Here is a 24,086-nt window from a genome sequence, read left to right as displayed (position 1 = left end):
TAGAAAGAATAAAAGGTGCTTATCAGATTTTGAATATGTAACTAAATTTCAAACATAATCAGATAGTATAAATAGAGCAATAAGGAAGGAATGTATAATCTGTTACCATACATTATGCTAACTGAAGTATATATGAAATGAAATCTCATATTTCATCAATTTCTTTGAACCATGGGATATTTAAATTTGTTTCATATTTTTCCCTAACTTTGTTTTATAGTTTATTATTGCTTTCTCTGGAGTTTCTGACTGCCTCGTTTTATATGCCATTCTTAACCAAATTAGGTCTTCCATCCAGCTGTCTTTTTTGTGCATTCGATAAATTGTATTCAGTTCTTTGTGACCCCATGGACTGCAGCATGCCAGGCTTCCCTGTCCTTCACTATCTCCTGGAGTTTGCTCAAATTCACGTCCACTGAGTTGATGATGCCATCCAACCATCTCATCCTCTGTTGCCCCCTTCTCCTTCTGTCCTCAGCCTTTCCCACCATCAGGGTCTTTTTGAAAGAGTCGGCTCTTCACATCAGGTGGCCAAAAGTATTGGAGCTTCGGTATCAGTCCTTGCAAGCTGTCTTCACGTGTTGAATGCTGAGTTTAGCTGTGCACGCTGCTTTCTCCAACTTGCTTCTCACGTGCTGCTTGTGACTGTTTTACTAACTCCTTAATTTTCTTGATTTCTTGCCTCTTATTTCTTGGATTGTGTTTTAGTTTGTTGTAACACATGTATCCTCAAATACATGAACAGAAGACGTATGTGCCAGGTAAGCTTCTTGAGCCTTTGAGCTCAGTGAAATTTCATACATTGATTCCTGGCTTATAGGAGTTTCTAGACTAAAGTAATTTCTTCCTAAGAACTTGAAAGGTACTCTCTCTTAGCTTCTAGGGTAGCTGATGAGAAATTTGAGGAAAATAAATTATTTGCCTTTTAGGTTAACTTGCTCTTCTTCTCTGAAAGCTTTTTAAGAAAAATCTTCTTGGCATTTGAATTTCTCATGGCTGTGTCATACCTTGCTTAGCACTTAGTGGGGTGGGCCATTTTATTCTGAAGACTTTTTATCTTTTTTTATTTGAGCTGGCCTACTTCTTGTGCTTGTATGGTTTGTGCATTAATTGAGGACTTCTAGTGGAGGTGTCTAGTGGGTGCTCCGTTAAGGGGTATATTATTTGTTGGTATGTAGGGATGACTTTTTGCGATAGGTCTATGTATGGGAGACCTTTTGTCAGTATCCCAAGACTTTGTCCCTAATGGTGGGAGATCTGTTTTTCATCTTTATTGTTGTCACTATTATTCTGTTGTGTCTCCTCATAATGAGTAAATTTTTATGTGATGTACCCTCTGTCTATGAGGATAACCCTCTTTTTAGAGGACCCTTGAATTTCTCCTCTTGGCATGATGGGTGAGCGGAACATGGTGTCATTCACGGTTGTTTCTGTTCCCCTTGCCACTAGCAGAATGCTCTTGTGAGATGAATGGCCAGACAGTGGATCTGAATCTGTGAAGTGAAATTGAGCAAGTGGTCAAGCCCATGGTCCTGGCCCTGTTGAGCAAGAAGTTAAGGCAATTAGAATACTGCTGCCAGAGCACATTTAGAGATATACTTAGAAAATCTTAAAAAGCTTTAAGTTTGACCTTCTGGAAAACGTCATAACTTTATTTATTTATGGCTGCACTGGGTTTTTATGCTGTGTATGGGCTTTCCCTGGTGGCTTAGACAGTGAAAGTGTCTGCCTACAATGCGGGCGACCCAGCTTCGATCCCTTGGCTGGGAATATCCCCTAGAGAAGGAAATGGTGACCCACTCCAGTTCTCTTGCCTGGAAAATCCCATGGACAGAGGAGCTTGGTAGGCTACAGTCCATGGGGTCGCAAAGTCGGACATGACTGAGTGACTTCACTTTCACTTTGTGTGGGCTTTCTCTAGTTGCGGTGACTGGGGCTACTCTGTATTTGGTGCACAGCCTTCTCATTGGGGGGGGCTTCTGGGCTTCTCTTGTTACTGAGCACAGGCACACGGGCTTCAGTAGTTGCAGTTCCCTGGCTCTAGAGCACAGGCTCAATAGCTGTGGCACACGGGCTTAGTTGCCCCATGCCATGTGAGATCTTCCCAGGCCAGGGATCGAATCCATATCCTCTACACTGGCAGGCGGATTCTTAACCCCTGGACCACCAGGGGCACTCCTTTGCCTTCTCTGCTGTTGGTGTCCTTTGGATTCAGAGCATTCTCATTAGTAGATATTGTCTTGGTCAGTTCAGGCTGTTATAAAGACTGCCATAGACTGGGTTGTGGCTTAAACATCAGACATTTACTTTCCTCACTTCTGGAGGCTGGGAGGTGTGCGATCAGACTCGGGGAGAAACCCCTTCCTGCTGTGCAGAAATGATGTCTTTTTGCTGAGTGCTCACGTGATGGAGAGAGAGAGGATCCAAATTCTTTGGTGTTTCTCTTTAAAAGGGCACTAACCTCATCATGAGGGTTCTACTCTTACAACCTGGTTGCCTTCCAAAGGTCCCATCTCCAAATACCATCTTATTGGGCATAAGGGTTTCAACATATCAATTCTAGGGGTGGGGATACAAGCATTCAATTCATAGCATGTCACTTCTCCCTTTGTCCCCGGTCTTGGCTAGGTCAAAACTCATATGAGAAAGAAATTACTAAAACAAGTGAAATGAAGGAAAGATTTTACACAGTTGATTTTGCTTTCATGGAGGCCTGGAATTCCTGTAGTAGTTGCAGTGACGTGACCTGAGGATTGATGGATTGATTGATGTGGCCAGAGATTGAGCATTGATGATGCAGAGTATTGATTTGGCATTGTAGAGAACTTTTCTGTTTTCCATTTCTGATTTGTTTTCTTACACTGCCTCAAAACCAGATTTTACTGTGGCTAGGAAGGATTGAGGGCAGGAGAAGAAGAGGGTGACAGAGGATGAGATGGTTGGATGGCATTACCAACTCAATGGACATGAGTTTGAGCAAACTCCGGGAGATAGTGGAGGACAGGAAGCCTGGCTTGTTGCAGTCCATGAGGTCGCAAAGAGTTGGACGCGACTAAGCGCCTGAAGAACAAGAGACACCCTATATTTATGCCAGTGTTAGTAACCTTTATATTGAACTTTTAGCCTCTGAAAACATTCAAAATCTCTATCCACGTGGCTGCAGAGAATCCCTGTGCAAACAAAACTCTATTAAAAATCTTCAACCGGTCAAAATTACTCTAGTGATTTTATTTCAGCCTTCTATATGAACATGGCCAGTGAAAAAGCTGACTTAAAAAACGAAGATCATCGCATCTGGGCCGATCACTTCATGGCAAATAGATGGGGAAACAGTGCAAACAGTGACAGACTTTATTTTCTTGGCCTCCAAAATCACTGCAGATGGTGGCTGCAGCCATGAAGTTAAAAGATGCTTGCTTCTTGGAAGAAAAGCTATGACAGACCTAGACAGCGTATTACGAAGCAGAGACGTTACTTTGTTGACAAAGGTCAAAGCTACTATTTTTCCAGTAGTCATGTATGGATGTGAGAGTTGGACCATAAAGAAGGCTGAGTGCCGAAGAATTGATGCTTGTGAACTATGATGTTGGAGAAGACTCTTGAGAGCCCTTTGGACTGCAAGGAGATCAAACCCGTCAATCCTCAAGGAAATCAGCCCTGAATATTCGTTGGGAGGACTGATGCTGAAGCTGAAACTCTGGTACTTTGGCCTCCTCATTAGAAAAGACCTGGATACTGGGAAAGATTGAAGGCAGTAGAAGGGGATGACAGAGGACGAGATGGTTGGATGGCATCACTGACTCCGTGGACCTGAGTTTGAGCAAGCTCTGGGAGATAGTGAAGGACAGGGAGGCCTGAAGTGCTGCAGTCCATGGGGTCGCAAAGAGTCGGACACGACTGAGCGACTGAAGAACAACTATGAACATGACAGTTTATTTTTGATAACACTTGAAAAGTAAGGAGAAACTTGAAGACTATCTGAATTTTGGTGATTGTGGGTTAGAAACTTTTTGTACTAATTCCAGACTCAATTTTTATCTCTCTCTGTATTCAGTTGAATAAGAAAGGTCTTATAGTGCAGACGGTCCTTTTAACGCTTTAGGAAGAAAAGGCATTATTAGTCACTGACACAGTTCCTTAAGGTTCAGAACAGCTGTCAGCTCTGGAGGTCTGGTTGGAATTAAAAGGTTGTGTAGTTTGTATAGTACATAATGGATGAGCAACTTTAGAATAGGAGGCATCAGACTCTGCATGGAAATCTGAATGAAACTGAAGAAAGGAGAATCAGAGACGTGAGCTTCTTATTCTTTAGTGACCCTCTCAGCTAAATACATTAGTCTGGGATACAGCTTTTGGCAGGCATGGGGTTAGTAATGTGCTGTCCCCCTTGCAAACTGTCTGAAAGCAAAGAACGACTCTTTATGAATGGAGTAGTTTGATTTAGCAGATGCTTAAGGAACCCAGACAAAAAAGGCTTGGAGACTAGGGAGTAAGCCATGGAAAATTAGCATTTTCCTTTTGATCAGTTCATTTCATGGCCTTCTATATCTTCTTTCTTCTTAGTTTTCAAAAATACTACGTTTAGAATTAGTTCTGTAACTGTTTTGATAAATTTAGGAAGAATATGAATTTTGTCCTTTTTGAGAAGTTTCGAAGTAAAATATGTTGGGTTTTTTCCCCCTTGATGTTTTCAACAGTGTTATCAGTTTGACTCTCTGTGAATATATAGGGATGAGAGTGTACATTCACAAACACATTCTGACTCACACAGGACCAGTGTATTTTCAAGTCTTTGCCTCTAACCAGTGTATACTATATGCCATTCAAATATATATTTTTATTTTTAAATTTTTGTGCTACCTTTAAAGATAAATACACACATATATATGTATGTATATTATTTTTCTCTAGAAGAATGACAGTTATGTCATTTTAACTATTTTCACATTTCATTTATTTTATTAAGCAAATGCAGTATCCTGAAGGACTGCATGTTTTACATGATTCAGTCTACATACCAATGTTTGGCAAAATTAGTCTGATTTCTTTTTTTTTTTTTTTTTATTCAAGTGAAGTGAATATTTACCAGTTACGGAACTTTTGGTATTCTTCTCCTATATATGATTTTCAAAGCAAACTGTGTTACATTTAAAAAGCATTTAATTTTGCCCTTAAAATGTACACTGTTGAACACATGTACACCCATGGCGGATTCATGTCAATGTATGGCAAAACCAATATAATATTATAAAGTAAAAAAAAAAAAGTACACTGTTTATCAGAAAAAGTGAGCGTATGTGCAGTATCAGTATAGTCCTTGTCCACCTGTGAAAAACCAACTTCAATCACCAGTGTCTACTGCTGGTTACTTAGCGGCATTGTATCCACATTACAAAGCTTAACAGAGGGCTCTGAAGAGGGAGAGATCCATTCTGTTCCATTAAGTTACAGTTGCTTTTTTAACTTGAATTATCTATGCTTTTTGCAATCCTATATTGACTGTCTATCCCTATAGTCATGTGAACACTATGAGGATTGATAAGTTGGGTTTTTGAAAGTTGAAGATTTTGATAGATCAGGATTCTGAGCAAGTTCCTTTTGTGTTGTAGGGGTAAATCAACACATTGATTGTGTAGCTGCTGTACATACAGGTCTATGTTATGTTTCAGGAAAATACTGAGAAGGACACAGATCCACGAGAGTTCTGTAGTCCTGTTGGGAAGTAAGAGGCTGGAACATGGAAAATGATGATAAGCAAGCAATATGCGAAATTTAAAGTGAATTTCTAAGTTTAGTGAGGGTAGTAGTAGAAGTTGAGGAAGAGAGAGAAGAAAGAGGCCTGGAGAATCCAAGGAAATTTTCCTAGGGGAGAGGGATATTTGACTAGTTTTTAAAAGCAAGTCCATTTTGATTTTTGAAATGATGGATAGAGGCCCTTCCACATGAGGAAAAACTTCGAAAGTTACAGTGAAGGTCATGTTCATTAATCACAGGGACACATGATGCATTTCTTTAAACATAAAGACATATTAAGTCACATTGGGAGTTGTGAATGGTCTTCTGATAGTGAACCTTCTCTGGCAGAGAGGAGTGAATGATTTGATTGGAGATGTGGTTCAGTGGAAGGGAGGAGGGAGGTGTGGGCAAGTCTCTGATATTTGGCTTTAAATCAAGGTAGGTGGGTACAGGCAATGAGGAAAAGTAGATGGCGGTACTGGGGAAAATTGTGTAACATGGAGCAGAGATGGTGATTGCTTTGTGCACATTCTATCTGTAAGGTGTCTCTGCGACATTTATGTCATATTCAGTGGCAGTTATAAAGATTTGGAATTTTGAAGGAGAGATCCAGAGATTTTTAGGGAGCAAGTGTGAAATTGTAAGATGAAGGTCTCAGGAAGAACCCTGAGAATAATTATAATTGAGAAGCAGAAAGAGGTTAAGAGGCCAGTCCAGGAGGTTGAATCAGGATGATGAATGAAGGAGATGGAAGTTGCCAAGTTATTGGTGGCCTTTACCTGTGCTTGTCTTTTCATTCAATTAAGACTTTAAAATTTTTCTTAAAAATTTCTTTTCACTTTTTATGGTGTTTTTCTGTTTATTACAGTTGGAAGCTGTGGAGTTGGTGAATATAGTTCCCCCGATTCCACCTATAAGTCCTAGATTTGGGGAAATCCAAAATATTTCTTTGGTGGTTACTCCAGACATTGCAAATGGAGAAATTGGCTTTGTTAGCAATCTTCCAATCATTTTGCGTGAGCCAGAAGATTTTGCTGCTGAAGTGGTAAGTAGACTTTTTCTTATTGATGGGGCATATTGAGTTTGAGATAGAGATACTTTTTTTTGAGGGGGAGTCAGGTTAATACAGAGTTAACAGATCTTGAAAAATTTCACCGTTATAGCAAGCCTTCAGTTTGTAATTTGACATAAAGAAATTGATGAATGTGTGATTTTTTCATCTTTTTCCATATTCGAAAGAATAAAATTAGAATTAATTGATTACACACATATAAGAAGAAGGATAGTATGAGGAGGCTTGTGACATTTGATAAAGCAATAGCCCAACACAATTTTTTAAAAAAAAATTAGTCAAGTCATATGTACCCCAAGAACCCTTGACTTTTTCCATTTCCAAGCATTCCTCATGCTTGCCTTGGGCAGGATTGGGGTGGCATCCTATGTTTGGTGGTGGAGGTGGTGGTGATAAAGTAGGGGATACCAAATCTTAGGAATTACACATCAGTATATAATTTACATATATGCTGGATACACACACACACGGAACCATGCTCACATGTATGGCGCCTCTCTCTGCCCGCCACCTGGTTGAATTTTCCTGCCATCTATCTAGAGAGCACTCTGACCTTTGACCATGCCATTCCCTGAGCCACAGTCTGTCCCTAAAGCCCTCTTAGGTTCTCTCACACTTAGATTTGATTTAAACTGGTTTGTGGTTCAGGTTAGGAATGTTGGAGAGTTGTTTTTGTTACCAAAGCCTCATGTCAAAATATGGTGACCACAACTTCTTTTGTTTGTATATTTGATTCTGTGAATTGGCAGAGAAGCTCAATTTTTCAAGGTGATTTTGAGTTTTGTATATTTCTCATAATACACTATTTTCTTGTAAAACCTCAAAAGCATTCAGTTTGTTCTGAAAGAATGGTTTGTTCTTGCTCATCTATTTTACAGAGCTGTACATGTACGATTCCATATTTTTCCTGGAGGGGAATGAGCTTCTAGGGAAAGTTTTGGGCTCCATGAACCCCTCTTCTTCCCCTCCTGGGAAACAGCAGAAGTGAGAATTTCCCTTTGTTCTCTTTGTCTGATTTACAGCCTGGCCACGCCCACTCCCTTGGGGTAAATCAAGGGCCTAGCCCTTTCTTGCTGCTTCTTTTTTTTAATCTTTTCTGAGAATCTTACTTTCTTGCTGGTCTTCAGCCTTGACCGTTGCTAGCCAAATTAGGAGAATGGTTAGTGAGGAAAATACCTTCCATGTTTTTCCAGATGGCCTATGTTAAAGGGCAAAGTGCAGAGGATACCTTTTTTAGGCACTTAAAAAGAATTGCATAGCTACTGTTAAATATTTTTTTATATTCTTTGCTTGAAAAAAACTTCATTATGATCTTCAGTGATCCTTTTCTTAGACATTTTGAAAGTGTGCTGGACTCAAATGACACTACCAAATACAATTTGTTTCAGAATTATTATTATAGTTTCCATTTATTTAGTTCATGCTATGGAGAGACACTTGACTCTTCACCAGGAACTTGCAAAATAGGGAACCTCTAGCTTCATTTCACATGTGGAAATTGAGGTCAGAAAGGTTAAGTAACTTGCCCATGGAAACTCAGAGCCATGATTTGAGTATCAGCATTTGTTTGGTTAGAAGCATTTCTTATTCTTATTTGTATTATTATTTTCTTATTTTGCCCTTTATCACTTTAGGATGCATTAAAGATAACTGTGTGCTTCCCAGATTTATTCGCAAAAGCTTATTTTTCAGTTTATATGGTGATATTAATTCTCTTTTCAGAGACCCTCTGATGGAGATTTACTCTTTAGCTAAATTGTTCTATGTTTTTCACAGTTCTTTGGCTCTTAAAATGAAGTCTTTTTGTTAAGACAAATCTCAGGATAGGAATATTGTTAGGTGGAGGAAATTTAGTAGATAAAGTTGATTAGCAAAAACTAATATAAAGTAGTTCAGTCTTATAATTGTCATGCTTAGAAAGAAGCTTGTTCAGTTGTGCTTGTAATAGCATTTTAATTGTTCACTTCTCTATGCAGAGTGCCTAAACATTCATTTAACATGTGTCTGTACTAACTGAAAAGCTTAGGTAGTTTGTAAGCATGTATTTCAGAAGAACTTGTTCTGTTTTCTTCTCTTTATAAGGTATGCATTCCCTTACATCGGGATGGAACTGATGGCCAGGCTACTGTCTACTGGAGTTTGAAGCCCTCTGGCTTTAATTCAAAAGCAGTGACCCTGGACGATATCGGACCCTTTAATGGCTCTGTCGTGTTTTTATCTGGGCAGAGTGACACAACAATCAACATTACTGTCAAAGCTGATGACATTCCGGAAATGAATGAGACAGTAACACTTTCTCTAGACAGGTAATAACGTAATTAGGTAGTGTTTAGTGACATTTGTATGTCCATGTTCTCTGAAATAATTTTATTTCTTTTCTCCATGTAAAGTATGGAGAATAATTCTTTTTCCATGTAAAGTAAAAAGAAAATACTTAAGTAGATAATGCTCTGCTGACCTGACTTTACTGCTGTTTTATGATGGATTTTGGTTAGATCGTAAATATGATGTAGTGAACTCTTACCCTGCTATTTTTGTGAAGAAACATTACATCAAGAATTTAAGGTATTAGATACATCTTAAGCATAGCTAATATGTTGCTATATTCAAAAAATAGGCAGCAATAAATGCAAAATGTTAGGTTAGGCAAATAGCTCTGCTGGCTTCATTTTCATCAAGTAAGAGGATTAGAACTTTTTAGAGTGAGTAAAAAGAAAGCGTTAATGTTAATTTAATGAAATTCTCTTTTTTACATGGGATTTAAATATTAAATAATACTTCCAAAGAAGAAAAAGAAATACACATTTAACGGGTATTTTAAGTAATAGTAAGGATTTACTTAACATTTCTCAAGTAAGTGATTTAGATCAAGAAAATACCAGGATCTCTCAAAGAGAATTTTTCAGTAATTCATGAAATTTCAAAAATAAAAAAAAATTTTGCTTAATTGGTTTTAATTGAGTTAAAATTAAAACCAGCTTATCTACCATACGTCTCTAAATTAAAGTTGATACATATTGAGAAGGCTAATGTGTGATTTGAGGACTTTGCAAAATTTTCATTTTAGAAACAATAAAATTCATAGATGAATTCAGTGGTTCAATAGGTGTTATTTTGTACTGTTTTAATCAGGACTGAAAAAGTAATAATCATTTTATGTAACCCCTGATAGTATCCAAATTTTGCTCTCAGACTCTTATAGGTTTTTCTGTGTTGCTGTATTGTAGAAATACAAGCACATTTAATAAACCTTATGAGTAGTTTTTATTTTTATGTGAAAGAAAAAAATTCAGAATATAGGGAACTAATCTGTTGAATGTCTGCTGTTCATTTTGTTTGCTTTCGTAACCACATTGTGTTTCTTTTTTAAATTAAAAATTAAAACAAAACAACAGCAAAATCGGCAAACAAAGAAACCCAAAAAAGCAAAAACCAAATACTGCACGTGCACATACATAGACACACACACACATTAAATCTTTTGGAAGATATTTCATATGATAAGAAATTAGTGAAATGTAAACTGAAAATTATTATTTTTTCACTTATGACCTTTTTTTTTTTTTTTATTAGTTGGAGGCCAATCACTTCCTTTTTTTGTTTAAGTTAGATTTGAGTGCTTATTAAATCAATGGACTGTCTTAAAAAGAAACTAAAGAAAAATGAACAGCAGTTATAAACCAAAGAGGCAGTAATCTATAGAGACTTTATTAATTTAGTTGAGAGTTTCAACTCTGAACTAAATGTATAGCAAGTTCATAAGTGACAATTCTTCATATTCTTTCAAAACAGTCATTTTTAACCATATATAAATCTTTGAAATTAACTAAATATAATTTTGAAGTATTTTTTCTCTCTCTCTTTCCTGTGGGTTAAAGTAGTACGCAAGAAAGTATAAACCACAGGGACAAGAATTTCAGAAGTTATTGATTCCTCTCTTTTCAAGTGGAAGAAATTAGTTCAAATTGATACTAAATTTTTTTAGATCAATTAGAAACTAGCACATATTTGTATTATCTATATGTGCGTGAACAATTACAATTCAGAACTCTACTAAGACATATTGAAATAAATGTGACAATCAAATCCACAATTTAAAGTAAGGTATTTTGTCAAAACCTCCCTCTCAATTTTGCAAATTTTTAACTAAACTAAAAGAATGAATGAATGCTAGTGTGATTATAGTAAGTTACAGTAAAATATTGCAGGAAAGTACTTTATTCTGATATCATTTGTGATTTTCTTTTAATGTAAAATTCAGATGAAAATTTTGTATATTTCTGTTAAATAGAGATAAAAGTTGCCCTAGTACTGAATGATTTATGATGCTTTTAATACCATACTAATTAAAAATATTTTTAAGTTCTCTCCAGATCAGAAACAACTTTATTATGCCAGTTAATTTCAGGAAAATTTGCAACATATGTAGAATATATAACTCCTTACTTATGGTATTATTTATTTGACTTGAAAAGTGAAACACTAGGGTGTATACATTCTGACATGTTTCTCAAGGCTGTTTAAACTTGCAGCACATTGGAAATCTGGAAAAGTGTTTATATTTCCTGATAGAAAGTTATATTTAAGTAGTATTTGTCATAATTAGAAGATGCAGTGATATCTTTTGCTTTCTTAAGTATATTCCTATGCAAATGATGAAAGGTATATATTTCTCTGCTGATAAGAGTTTTTATTCTTTCCAAGAATAACTGGCTTCAGATCTGAGGATGTGGGTTTTTTATTATTTTTTTTTTGAAACCTAATTAAAAGTACTAAGTAATTATAAGCCGGGCTGAATGAAATTTGCTCAGCTGCTGGGGTTTTGTGAGCACGCACAGTGCTTGGCAGACTCTAGCGCCTTGGAGCGGGCCTGGAAAGGAATGTCTTCAATGGGTCTTGACATGCTGGCTGGCCGTGGGGTCATCTTCCCTAAGTGGGAACTGCCCAACCTCTTGCTAGCATTTGTGAATAGCAAAGAACCCAGTGTGTGGAGTTCCCTTCAAGTGAATATGACCAGCTCGTGTGAGGAGGTGGGGGCAGGGGCAGAAAAGAAAGGCTTTCTTTAGCTTTATTTTTCACCCTGCCATTCCCATTTCTAGCAGCATTAGTGAAGTTTTGGCAAATACTGCCTCCATCTCCCTTCCCCCTCTCCCCCACCCCACACATACTTTCTTCTGTGTTGACAGGGTAGAAACCGAAAGGTTTGTCGTGTATTTTGGGTAAGTGTACTGAAGAATGTCTGGTTTTGGGTGCTTCAGCATTTTGCTCTTGCATGCCAGTGTTTTGGACAAGGCTTCGGTTCTGCCTGACTGCCAGCCCTGGGAAAGCTGGCTTGCCCACCTGCCTGTGCATGCGTTGTGTGTCCGTTTATCTTCTAATGATAAGCTTATTTGAAGGGGTTTTTTTTTTTTTTTTTGGTATTAAGCGTTTTAAATTATGAATACTATTAAGATAGCTGATAAAAATTTTGAGAATTTATGTAATTACATATTTTGAAGAACTTAAAAATTTTAGCTCTCCCAATAGTGTATGTATAACCAAGAAAACAATTAGTGTCCTTTGTTGGTGCAGTTCTTACTTAATCTTTCATGAATCTTGTGGTTGTTGGATTTTTATATTCACATTCCGATCCTGTTTTTGTCTCAGCTTATATGGACATCAGTTCAGTTCAGTCGCTCAGTCGTGTCCGACTGTTTGCGACCCCATGAATCACAGCACATCAGGCCTCCCTGTCCATCACCAACTCCCAGAGTTTACTCAAACTCATGTCCATCGAGTCGGTGATGCCATCCAGCCATCCATCTCATCCTCTTATTATTTTGATTATATCTTTTGTGACCACTAGTATGCTAGGTATTGGTTGGCATATTTCCAAAAACTGGGGAAGGATGTTAATTCGTATTCTCTGTTACACAGGAAGTGTGCTGTTCTTTCTACGTATTAATTGTGGCTGCATTGTAATTTTGAGGTTTGATCAGGGTACTTTTTGATTCGATAAAACGTGACATTTGGAAAGGTTTAGAAGAGCTTGTGGGATTGAGAATTCTCAAAGAGTATGCTGGCTTTTAAATCCTCAGAGCCTTACAGTTCTAGTCCCTTTGATCATTTTAATTACAGGCTGAACATAAAAACCAGAAATAAAAAAAGCATCTTGTTTTAATATGTTCTTTTGAGATTTGTATAGGAATTGCTATAGCATATCATATATTTCAGATCCATTCCATTCCATTCTTTAATGATGTCCTACTTTTTATTTTATTATAAAAGAAATATTTTTATTATTTATAATATTTCTTTTATAATAAAAAAACATAAGGTTAAAGTCAGGGTGAACAGAATCATACTGAAGGTCATGAAATGTTTCTAAAATCTAATCACAACTTTATTTTTGGTCAATGTGTCCTGCTTTAGTCCAAGCAGGTATCCAACTTGTATTCAATTAGTATAATCTTATGTAATGAATTTTTAAAAAACAAATTCAAGTGTATGTAAAATTTAAGCAATTTTATTTAAATTACTTTAAAACTATGTATTATAAGTTAAATTTCTCTAAAACTGCAAACAAGTCTATAAATTTGATACTAATAAAATATGTTTAAACTTTCAATTACTGTATTTTTAGCATACATATGCAGTGTTTGTTTTCAATCAAATATAAAAGATATAATGAATTCAGAAAGAGAAGTTCTCCCATAAGTGTTATCAGTGAAACTGTTTTGATCTTATGTGATTTTAATATAGTTAAATTCAGTTTAAGTTTTAACTTCTAATAACCTTCATATTCATTATATGAAAGTGTTATAAATATTGTAAGTGTTATAAATATTCAAACAGAAGTAAGTCTATAGGTAGTAGATACCTTTTCCGCCACTGTTTTCTCCAGGGTCAATGTGGAAAACCAAGTGCTGAAATCTGGATATACGAGCCGTGACCTAATTATTTTGGAAAATGATGATCCTGGGGGAGTTTTTGAATTTTCTCCTGCTTCCAGAGGACCCTATATTATAAAAGTAAGTATGAAAGAAACTTTAATCTCTTCTGTACTCACAACCTCAGAAGAGCAATTTCAAAGGATTTGAACTTTTGTGGACTTTTTTCCCTATCCTTTATATGGTACTTTACTGGCAAGAACATAGTCATTATCATTATTATTGGTATAATCATAATGATAGCATATAATTAGGATCTGTTATGTTCTAGTCTCTGTTCTAAGCAGTCTGTGCTATATTTAAGTGTGAAAGAGACACATTGGCACTTCTAGCTGAGCCTTACACAAATTGCTTAAAGTTGTGATGCAGACCTGTTCAGTCTGAATTCAGAGTGTGGGATTATTTTTTTTAATACAGTTTTGAAAAAGTACTTTCCATTTACAGTTATTGCAAAATATTGGCTATATTCCCCATGCTGTACAGTTTGTCCTTGAGCCTCTCTTATACCCAGAAGTTTGTACCTCCTATCCCCGACCCCTCTCTTGCCCTCGCTCCACTGGTAACTGCTAGTTCTCTGTATATGAGCCTGCTTCTTTTTTGTTATATTCACTAGTTTGTTGTATTTTTAGATCCCACATTTAAGTGATATCATACATTATTTGTCTTTTTCTGTCTGACTTATTTCACTTAGCATAATGCCCTCTAAGCCCATTCACGTTTGTGTGTTAGTTGCTCAGTTGTGTCCCACTCTTTGTGACCCCATGGACTGTAGTCCACCAGACTCCTCTGTCCATGGGATTCTCCAGGCAAGAATACTGGAGTGGGTTGCCATTCCCTTCTCCAGGGGATCTTCCCAACCCAGGGATTGAACCCGGGTCTCCTGCATTGCAGGCAGATTCTTTACCATCTGAGCCACCAGGGAAGCCATTTGGCAAATGGCAAAGTAGTGATGACTGATGTAGTATTCCATTCACCCACATATATATGTGTGTGTGTGTGTGTGTGTGTGTGTATACACACATCACATCTTTACCATTCATCTGTTGATGGACACTTTTGTTGCTTTTGTATCTTAGCAATTATAAATAATGCTTCCATGAACATTGGGGTGCATTTATCTTTTTGAATTTCGTGATTTTTTTTTTTTAAGGAAGGAGAATCTGTAGAGCTCCACATCATCCGATATAGGGGAGCACTTGTTAAGCAGTTTCTTCACTATCGAATAGAACCAAGGGATAGCAATGAATTCTATGGCAACACAGGAGTACTGGAATTTAAACCTGGGGAAAGGGAGATCGTAATCACCTTGCTGACAAGATTGGATGGGATACCAGAGGTATGGGATTTTATTTTTCTCTTGTGCCTTTGTGGAAAGTTGGTTGTATGTAGTATGTTATAAATATAAATAGTTTGAATGTTGGCAAGGAAATACAGGAAAGGAGGCGGGCAAGAAAAGATAAAGAGAAGTACTTATGTTTGGAAACTAAAAAACAAGCTTCAAAAGCAAAGTAAATAAGTGTAAATCTATGGCTGATTCATATCAATGTATGACAAAACCCACTGAAATGTTGTGAAGTAATTAGCCTCCAACTAATAAAAAAATTAAAAAAAAAAAAAAGCTTAACATTCAGAAAACTAAAAAAAAAAAAAAAAGCAAAGTAAAACTCATACCAATTTGAATTGTCCATTCTTACATAAAATGGTAGCAGACAATCTGAAACTTACTAGTTTTCGTCTCCTTTTAGCTGTATATATGTTAAACATTGTTTTATATAATCTGTATTGACTGAACTTTCAGGATGTTGTTTCAAACTGAAGAAATTTTTTTGTAAAATTACCCTTTTAAAGAAAATAAATTTACGTTTTAAATATATTAAGAGAACCAGATATTGTTCCATTATGTATATACATTATTCCATATATAGCTTTTAAATTAATTTTATTAGTTTGGATGACTGGAACATCAGTGATAAGATCCAGTCTCCTCACTATTTTAATATAGCAACATGGTTTGTCTTTTCCATTTTTGAATAATGTATTTTTATACCTATCTCTCTTAATTGATAGAAGAATGTTCAAAATTAAAAAAAATCAGCTTTTTTTTTTTCAGTGAGTGCATTGTTGTGAAAAATTGATGGTATTAATATTCTTGAATATATGTTTTTATTTGCTCTGAAAATTTCAACTTTTTATTTCTCCTAATTGACATGCTCACTTTAGTTGGATGAACATTATTGGGTGGTCCTCACCAGCCATGGTGAACGGGAAAGCAAGTTGGGAAGTGCTACAGTTGTCAACATAACGATTCTAAAAAATGATGATCCTCATGGGATTATAGAATTTTTTTCTGATGATCTAATTGTTACGATAAATGAAAGTAAAGGAGACGATACCTACAGTGGTAATGTATTCTACTTCTTATATTCCATTACTGTTTACTGAAGAAAACATTTGGCATTTTAAAATTTATTTCTTTAGTAGGTAGTTATTTTTAGTTGTCCAGCTGCTTAGAAATTACACATGGTGCAGAAATTAGTGTTTTAAAAATCATATTTAAGATTGTAATTTTTATTTCTTATGTAGTATTATGATGATGGTGGCTCAGATGGTAAAGAATCTGCCTGCAGTGCAGGAGACCTGGATTCAGTCCCTGGGTTGGGAAGATCCATTGGAGAAGGGAATGGCTACCCACTCCATTATTCTTGCCTGGAGAATTCCATGGACAGAGGAGCCTGATGGGCTACATTCCATGGGGTCGTGAAGAGTCAGATATGATTGAGTGGCTAACACATACATTACAGTTATATTTTGATTTCCATTAACCATATGCAGTAGAACTCGAACATTCAAAAGAATGAGTTGAGTCAAATAGAAAAAGCTCTGAAACTGAGAGTTACATCTGGGGAACTCTTTCAGTGACACGAAATGAAACATAGTTTATCTTTAGAGCCATGTCTGTCTGGATAAGAAAATCACTTTTGAGTGTGCAGCTTTCTCTGACTGTCTTTAGCAAATACCCTTGTGATAGATGTACCTAGGCACCATTATGTTCCCTGTGCTGAGTGAGTTTTAAGAGCTCAGACTGTGGTAGCAAAGATTGAGTCCATTTATTTTATCAATTGTATGGCTAGAGAGGAATGACTGGGTTAATTTATATGTAACTTGAGGCTGGGCTAAGCAAATAATTGATTTTTCTTAAAAAGGGGACTTATTTTTACTTTGAGCAATTTCTTTACTCATCATTTTAAAATGGTTTAATATATGATCATATATGTTATACCCATTTGTATTTCACAGCTGTTTATGGTGTAATAAGAAATCGAGGCAACTTTGGTGATGTTAATGTATCATGGGTTGTTAGTCCAGATTTTACACAAGATGTGTTTCCTGTCCGAGCGACTATTTTCTTTGGAGACCAGGAATTTTTAAAAAATATCACCATTTACTCCCTTCCAGATGAGGTAAATGTTACATATTTAACTCTTTTTGTTGTTTAATAGTTATTTTTTTATTGAATATTAAACATCTGGTCATTTACTTTGCCATGAGAGTATGTGATAAAGAACTCAGATATAATGTCTTGACTGAAAACCAAAGTGATTCCCAGGTGACTCAGTGGTAAAGAATCTGCCTACCAATGCAGGAGATGCCAGAGATGACAGTTTGATCCCTGGATCGGGAAGATCCTCTGGAGTAGGAAATGACAACCCACTCCTGTGTTCTTGGCAAAATCCCATGGACAGAGGAGGCTGGTGGGCGATAGTTTGTGAGGTCAGAAAGAGTCAGACATGACTGAGTGAGCACACACACACACACACACACATACACACACACACACACACACACACACAAGCCAAAGTAGAAATGTTATTTTTGGTTTCCCTACAGGCATTTTTGACTTTTAGAACTTACTGGTAGTCGCTGGTGACACTGCCTAGGTGTCAAATATCAGAGATTCGCGCTTGTGAGAGAGGTTGTCAAGCGCTTGGTTTAGACTTAAGGCCCATTCAGAATGGGAGCGCTATCTATGAGTACCCTAGGGTGCATGTGCAGATTCAGGACATTGGTCCAGGTGGATGGTGGACTCAGCGTAATGCAGAGAAAAAACTTAGTAACAATGGAATGGACCTTTCTGAGGGGAACTGCACTTCAAATAGGTATGGAAGCCTGTCCCCTTTCCCTCACACTCCTGCCTCCAGAGACAAAATTCCAACTCTCTTCCGTTCTAGGATGCGGAGACCTGGATGAGGAGAAAGTGAAGCAGAGTCCACATGGGGAGGCATATAGGCTCAGAGATATGGGGAGTCTCACCTTGTTAGGACAGTGGAATGAGGTCTTTGTGATGCACTTCTGTGGAACTTAAATAAAGTTTATAAAGGGCCTTTGAAAGCTAACTGACCCTTTGTTACTATTATGATTTCTGTTCTAAATGTTCTAAATTTCTGTTCTAAACTATTATTTTTCTGCTCCACTGTTTCTCCTTAAAAACAACATAATAGCCCATTTTCTTACAGAAAAAAACTTAAGCGATGTAGTATTTCTCTTTTTAACTTGGCGTAAAGCAAAAATACCTCTATTTCCATTACATTTTATAGTGAGTCAAAATAAAGTGCCTGTTTGGATGAATGCATGTTAAAGTTTTGAAGGGTTCTGATTCTTACTTGAATAATGTAGGGTGGTTCTGCTCAGAAGTGGAAATGAATGTTAATACTGTCATTAATAAAGATTTTTTTTAAAGATGAAACAATTTAGGAATATGTAGTGAAATTATTTGTACAGATCACCTGACTAAAAAGCATGTGTAACATTTTCCCAAAAGATTCCAGAGGAAATGGAGGAGTTTACCATTATCCTACTTAATGCCACTGGAGGAGCTAAAATAGGAAATAAAACTACTGCTACTCTGAGGATTAGAAGAAATGATGACCCCATTTATTTTGCAGGTGGTATTGCTTTCTTATTTGAGTGAGTTCACACCTTTCTTGAATAGTGTAAGGATGCTTTTTTCAATAATTGTTTTAAGTGAACATTTTCAATAAAGTGTGATTGATACATTTTTAAATAGGATTTCATAATTTGATGATTATTCAATCTCTTTGACATTTTAACAGATATTTTTAAGGATTCTGAAGGAAAAATTAAGTACTATTTTGTTATCTTTGTTTTCTTCTTACTTTTAAATTTCAAATTATTTTCTTTCCTTTGTGCAAAAATGAACAGTCCTCCATGTAACCTCTTCCAGTACACAGGGAAGTATTGAAGACAGTTCAGGGTTTGCATATTGTACTTAATGAATGGTTACTTACTATAATTACTGTTAATTTCATGGACATATAAATTAACATGTAAATTAAGGTTTTCCCATTTTTCCCACTTGAATGCTTTCTTTACAACTGTCTTTGCCACTGGAGACATCTTTTAGTTTTATTTGGTGTCTAATTTATTGGTATCTTATTCTTCCTTAAATCATTTTTGCAGGCTGTTCAGTTTGCAACTGTAAAACTCTTAAACCTCTTGAATTCTATCAATTTATGGTTTTTTTTAAAAATTTTTATTTATTTATTTATTTTTTGGTCATACATTGATATGAATCAGCCATAGATTTACACATATTCCCCATCCCGATCCTCCCTCCCACCTCCCTCACCTTCAGTTAACATGTACTTAATGAATTAGTCCTTTGTTCAGTCTTCTATTAACCCTGTAGAAGATGTGGAAGGTATCTGGCCTATTTTTTAAAAAAAATTTATGGTCCAAATTTGGAAATGAAGTCTATGAAACAGTAAGCAGAGGATTGCAGATAGCATACAGTTTACTGACAAATTGGGAGTCGCAGACAATGGATTTTGTAGGAATCAAGGGAAGAGGAAGGCCACTTGACTCAAAGTAATCAGAGGAGACCTCATGCAGGCATTGGAATCATAGCTCTCTTTCAGCAAAGACTCAGTGGAGGGCGTTTCTCGTGGCGGGGCAGGGAGAAACATGTGCGATCTGATAATGTGTAGATGGAATCAGAAAAGCTCACATGTTCCTTCTTTTCTTTGTGAATATTTTAGAGCCTCATGTAGTGAGGGTTCGGGAAGGCGAGACTGCTGACTTTAAAGTTCTCAGAAATGGATCTGTTGATGTTCCCTGCACCGTCCAATATGCTACCATGGATGGGAAGGCTACCGCCAGAGAGGGAGACTTTGTTCCTGTTGAAAAAGGAGAAATGCTTGTTTTTGCAGTTGGAAGTAGAGAGCAGAACATATCTGTATTCATTACGGAAGATGATATCCCAGAAACAGATGAGCCCTTTTATATAATCCTCTTTAACTCAACAGGTAAATAAATTATATTTATGGCAGATCTGTTGTTTCAGTTCTTTTACAAGATGACATTAAGTACTTAACTGTCACCTGTGAATGTTCACGGGAGCAAAATTGTTTCATTGGTTTCTTAAGGGAAGGGGTAAAAGAATACATGTGTTGAAACTTTGTGTACCCATATACCCTATGTCATTATTTTTAATCTTTTTTCACAAATAGCACACACAGGAAATTATGTTATTATATGAGGAATAGAAATCTTCTAGCTGAAACTACCCGAAGTCTTTTCTAGTCACTCAAGGGCTTAGGGAATTATTATTCTGTAGACTTTTCCCTCCTACCAGGGCAGTGGGCATAGTGGTTGGGAAGCTGTATTCTGCAGGTGACTGAGCCCAACTGACTGATAATTCTCTGTAGCTGTAGTCACGGTGTGTGACAGTTTGCAAGGGGGAAAATAGACTTTTCCTTCTCTATACTATAAATGAAGCATAATGTTTTACCCCTATCTTTAGTAAATTAGAGGGGCTATAGCTTCTTTTGGTAATTGTTTTATTCTTTTAAGAGTACACAGAGCTATTTTTTCCTTTATCTTTTCTAGTAAGTTGAAGACATGTTACTCTATTACCCCTGATTATGCAAGTGTGTTTTTTCATATACACAAGACATTTTCCTACATTAACCATTAAAGTCAGGAGATTAATACAATCATTGCCTCAGACCCCATTCAGATTTCTCCAGTTTACCCACCAGTGTCCTTTCGAGCAAAATGATCCTTTCCCAGATCATGCATTGTGTTTAATTGCTGTGTATCTTTAATCTCTTCAGTCTGAAATACTCAGTCTTTCCTTGACTTACATGACCTTTATAGTATGGAAGATTACAGAGCAGTTATTTTGCCCAATGTCCTTCATTTTGGTTGGTTTGATGTTCCTCATTATTAGATTCAGGTTTTGCATCCTTGGCAGGAATTGCGTAGAAGAATTCTGTGTTCCCATCACATCCCTTCCATTGGCACAGATTTCTATTTTGTCCCTTTACTGCCAGGTCTATTTTGACCACAATTTAGGCAGTGATTGCCAGGCAACCACTGTACTTTTTGTTCCTTTGTTTTTAATACAAATTTTGTGGGGGAAATACTTTAAAACTGCATCACTATCCTGTTACTCATCAAACTTTCCATTTGTTCATTGACATATTTATCAGTATGGGCTTATGATTTCTATGTAATGCAGTGGGTTATATTTCACTATCATTATTTACTTTAATGGTCAAATTGTCCTAAATTTGGCTAGGGGTGGTCTGTTAAAATGACTTTCTTGTCTTTTTGACATGTTCCTATTATTCTTTGAGCATTTTCTTACTTCCTGGCACAGCAAGCTATTCCACACTCATCTGATACTTTTCCTGTCAAAACCCTGGAATCAGTCATTTGTTTCAAGAAGCCCTGACTCCTTTTAGTGTAGAATGCTGTTTAGAAACCAGAACCTCAGTAATAGGTGTGCTAATTGTTTCTTAGGCTATTCTCCTCCTGGGCCCTCTTATAATGATAGGGAATGCATGTATGTTTGTATGCATTTATGTACTGGGTTAGCCACCAAGTTTGTTTAGGTTTTTCTGTAGAGTTACAGAAAAACATGGATGAACTTTTTGACTGTCCCCATATATATTTCTTGTTGTTGTGTAGTCGCTAAGTTGTGTTCAACTCTTTGAAACCCCCATGGACTGTAGCCTGCCAGGCTCTTTTCTGTCCAAGAGATTTTCCAGGCAAGAATACTGGAGTGGGTTGCCATTTCCTTCTCTGGGGGATCTTCCTGACCCAGGGATCGAACCCATGTCTCCTGCCTTGGCAGGTGGATTCTTTACCTCTAAGCCACCGGGAAAGCCCCTCAATATATATATATACACACACACACCTTAACATCTGTAGTTCTGTACCCAGCTGTATATATATTGAAGGCCATTGTATCTAGCATCAGAGGGCTTGTTCTAGTTTTCTCTGTTTTCCTATTTATCCCTCTGTCCTCTGGTGATGAGAAATCCAGCTCCCTTTATCATTATTATTTTTTAAAATTAATTTATTTATTATAATTGGAGGCTAATTACTTTACAATATTCTGGTAGTTTTGCCATACACTGACATGAATCAGCCACGGGTGTACATGTGTCCCCCATCCTGAACCCCCCTCCCACCTGCCTCCTCATCTCATCCCTCTGGGTTGTCCCAGTGCACCAGCTTTGAGTGCCCTGTTTCATGCATCAAACTTGGACTGGTCATATTTCATATATGATAATATACATGTTTCAATGCTGTTCTCTCAAATCATCCCACCCTCACCTTCTCCCACAGAGTCCGAAAGTCTGTTCTTTATATCTGTGTCTTTTTTGCTGTCTTGCATATTTTGTTGTTGTTACCATCTTTCTGAATTCCATATATATATGCATTAATATACTGTATTGGTGTTTTTCTTTCTGACTTACTTCACTCTGTATGATAGATTCCAGTTTCACCCACTTCATTAGAACTGACTCAAATGCATTCTTTGTAATAGCTGAGTAATATTCCATTGTGCATATGTACCACAGCTTTCTTATCCATTCGTATGTTGATGGACATCTAGGTTGCTTCCATGTCCTGGTTATTATAAACAGTGCTGCGATGAACATTGGGGTACACGTGTCTCTTTCAATTCTAGTTTCTTCAGTGTGTATGCCCAGGAGTGGGATTGCTGGGTCATATGGCAGTTCTATTTCCAGTTTTTTAAGGAATCTCCACATTGTTCTCCATAGTGGCTCTACTAATTTGCATTCCCTCCAACAGTGCAAGAGGGTTACCTTTTCTCCACACCCTCTCCAGCATTTATTGCTTGTAGACTTTTAGATAGCAGCCATTCTGACCAGCATGAGATGGTACCTCATTGTGGTTTTGATTTGCATTTCTCTGATAATGAGTGATGTTGAGCATCTTTTCATGTGTTTGTTAGCCATCTGTGTGTCTTTTTTGGAGAAATGTCTGTTTAGTTCTTTGGCCCATTTTTTGATAAGGTCATTTACTTTTCTGGTATTGAGCTGCAGGAGTTGTTTGTATATTTTTGAGATTCATTCTTTGTCAGTTGCTTTGTTTGCTATTATTTTCTCCCATTCTGAAGGCTTTCTTTTCACCTTGCTTACAGTTTCCTTTGTTGTGCAAAAGTTTTTAAGTTTCATTAGGTCCCATTTGTTTAGTTTTGCTTTTATTTCCAATATTCTGGAAGGTGGGTCATAGAGGATCCTGTTGTGATTTATGTCAGAGAGTGTTCTGCCTATGTTTTCCTCTAGGAGTTTTATAGGTTCTGGTCTTAAATTTATATTTTTAATCCATTTTGAGTTTATTTTTTTGTATGGTGTTAGAAAGTATTCTATTTTCATTTTTTTTTTTTTTCAGGTGGTTGATCAGTTTTCCCAGTACCACGTGTCAAAGAGATTGTCTTTTCTCCTTTGTATAATTTTGCCTCCTTTGTCAAAGATAAGGTGTCCATCAGTGCATGGATTTGTCTCTGGGCTTTCTGTTTTGTTCCATTGATCTATATTTCTGTCTTTGTGCCAGTACCATACTGTCTTGATGACTGTATCTTTGTAGTGTAGCCTGAAGTCAGGCAGATTGATTCCTCCAGTTCCATTCTTCTTTCTCAAGATTGTTTTGGCTATTTGAGGTTTTTTGTGTTTCCATACAAATTGTGAAATTATTTGTTCTAGTTCTGTGAAAAATACTGTTGGTAGCTTGATAGGGATTGCATTGAATCTATAGATTGCTTTGTGTGGTATACTCATTTTCAGTATATTGATTCTTCCAATCCATGAACATGGTAGATTTCTCCATCTGTTTGTGTCCTCTTTGATTTCTTTCATCAGTGTTTTAGTTTTCTACATATAGGTCTTTTGTTTCTTTAGGTAAATTTATTCCTAAGTATTTTATTCTTTTCATCACAATGGTGAATGGTATTGTTTCCTTAATTTCTCTTTCTGTTTTCTCATTGTTAGTGTATAGGAATGCAAGGGATTTCT

At 36.7% G+C, this 24,086-nt stretch overlaps 1 protein-coding gene across 1 annotated transcript in view; it reads left to right on the top strand.

The window, feature by feature from the left end:
- Window positions 1-24,086, top strand: part of ADGRV1 (adhesion G protein-coupled receptor V1) — a 541,109-nt gene that overhangs the window by 41,743 nt on the left and 475,280 nt on the right. The window contains exons 10-17 of the mRNA XM_043464669.1: window positions 6,605-6,781; window positions 8,891-9,114; window positions 13,692-13,818; window positions 14,888-15,073; window positions 15,958-16,138; window positions 17,035-17,198; window positions 18,557-18,680; window positions 19,794-20,060. Coding sequence (XP_043320604.1) covers window positions 6,605-6,781; window positions 8,891-9,114; window positions 13,692-13,818; window positions 14,888-15,073; window positions 15,958-16,138; window positions 17,035-17,198; window positions 18,557-18,680; window positions 19,794-20,060 — 1,450 coding nt within the window. The remainder of the gene's footprint in view (window positions 1-6,604; window positions 6,782-8,890; window positions 9,115-13,691; window positions 13,819-14,887; window positions 15,074-15,957; window positions 16,139-17,034; window positions 17,199-18,556; window positions 18,681-19,793; window positions 20,061-24,086) is intronic.

The sequence above is a fragment of the Cervus canadensis genome, chromosome 4, assembly GCF_019320065.1.
Source record: "Cervus canadensis isolate Bull #8, Minnesota chromosome 4, ASM1932006v1, whole genome shotgun sequence".
NCBI classification, from domain to species: Eukaryota; Metazoa; Chordata; class Mammalia; order Artiodactyla; family Cervidae; genus Cervus; species Cervus canadensis.
Note: the sequence above shows the minus strand (reverse complement) of the source record. Positions and strands in the feature narration are given on the sequence as shown.